The following is a 1,712-nucleotide window of genomic DNA, read 5'->3' as shown; positions in this document are numbered from 1 at the left end:
TTTGAACTTTTATTTTTGTTGTAGTGAATTTCATTCTACTTGTCACGTCTCTGGAAATTTTTCGGAAAATCAAATTCATGCCAATTTTTTAAAAATCATACAAATTAAAGTATTAGACTTACGCAACTTTAGTTTTTTTGTATTAGATTAAGCTTGAATGTTACTTTACTGTGTCAAAAAATAATTACAATAGGGTAATTCTGAGAGTTGTGGTGGTGATTTATTGAAATACCCCCAAAAACGCCAGTCTTCAACGCTTGAGACTGGTGAAAGGGCCCAGTCGCAAGTGAGTTAAGATTCATCTTTATTGGACAAAGAGACGAGCACCATGACAAGCCGACTCAAAAGTGGCATTAACAAAGAACAAAGCGAAGGAGAGAAAGACTGAGGGAAAAACAATTACCCTGGTGTTGTCAAACTGACTCTGTTTGCCGACATTGGGCAGGAATGTTTTGGCTGTCTTGTTGAACAGACTGAGCCCCCACAAGGCAACGTTAGGCAGGCTGATGGTCGGTATACTGTACCCTGGAAACAAGTAAAACAAAATCTTATTTTCATACAAGTAACAACAAAGTAAAAATCATTTCCACAAGGATTAACACAGTAAAAAAAAATGTGCGAATTGAACCATTCTGGTCACTTTCTACAGTCATCTCAGACACGTGTCCCAAAAGGAAACATAAACTTTGTATTTTCTATATTCATTTATTCTTTAAGAAAAGTGCTGGAAATGGGAAGAAGACACGAAAGGAAGACCAACAGGACAAACTAAAGTACAAACTACACCATGCAAAATGCCTTCCATTGGAAATAAACATTGCATTATATTTTAAAATGAGAATGAATATGTCTGTGCGCGTGAGCGCGTGTGCCCGTGCATGTGTATGCATATATGGGCATGTGTGTGTGTGTGTGTGTGTGTGTGTGTGTGTGTGTGTGTGTGTGTGTGTAAGTGTGTGTACAGGCGTGCATGTACATTGGTGCTGACGTTCCAATGTGTGATACTGCCAAGTGTTTATATGTTTGTGAGTTGAAACAGACAATCCTTAGAATTTATGTTTCATCTCAGAAGCCAATGTCAGCAAACTGTGAATGTCCTCCATAAGAGAGCCATAATTCCAACATATCATCAGCTTCATTCCACCACTGCATAAGTCATTTTTTTCAAATTTTGAAAAAAAGAAAAGAAAACCGATTGTTCAAATGAGAACAATGACCAGGGCGCTTGTTATTTTTCAATTAAAAACCAGGAAGTAAATATCGGAACAAAACAGAACTATATGATGAAATGCTCTTTGATGTCTTTATTCAAATAGCAGCTTTATCTGGAAACCCCTAAAGAAATTGATCTGGGAGACTGGAATGATGCTGACAATCTTATTTATATCTGAACTCATTGTATACAATCACCATACACTAGCAATGTCTAGACGAAAAACAATTAATAAAAAGAATGAAGAACATAACACATTAAATTTTTAACTAAAACTGGTGTCAGAAAAAGGCAGATATCAGAAAAGGCACATACACAAAACATCAGAACATACCAAAAGGTTTGAATTCCTTAGACAAAGCTAGGGCAGCGTCCTTCACCCATAGATTGGCTCCATGGAGGATGTGACGGTTTCCTGGAAAACAGAAGTTCTGGTTAAATAGTGAGAGAGGGTGAGAGAGGGACAGAAAGGGACAGAGAGAGAGACAGAAAGAGAGCG

General features: G+C 37.4%; 1 protein-coding gene across 2 annotated transcripts in view; it reads right to left on the bottom strand.

Annotated features, from left to right (window-relative positions):
- The window catches only part of LOC100533307 (reductase-related protein), a 36,809-nt gene that overhangs the window by 1,537 nt on the left and 33,560 nt on the right, over positions 1 to 1,712 (bottom strand). For both annotated transcript variants that reach the window (XM_035973271.1, NM_001204605.1), the window contains 2 exon segments: positions 1,548 to 1,628; positions 404 to 525 (listed from right to left, as the gene is read on the bottom strand). In XM_035973271.1, the coding sequence (XP_035829164.1) occupies positions 404 to 525; positions 1,548 to 1,628 (203 nt within the window).

Source organism: Aplysia californica, unplaced genomic scaffold (genome assembly GCF_000002075.1).
Source record: "Aplysia californica isolate F4 #8 unplaced genomic scaffold, AplCal3.0 scaffold01093, whole genome shotgun sequence".
Taxonomy (NCBI): Eukaryota; Metazoa; Mollusca; class Gastropoda; order Aplysiida; family Aplysiidae; genus Aplysia; species Aplysia californica.
The sequence above is the reverse complement of the archived record's forward strand: the minus strand, read 5'-3'. Positions and strand labels throughout refer to the sequence as shown.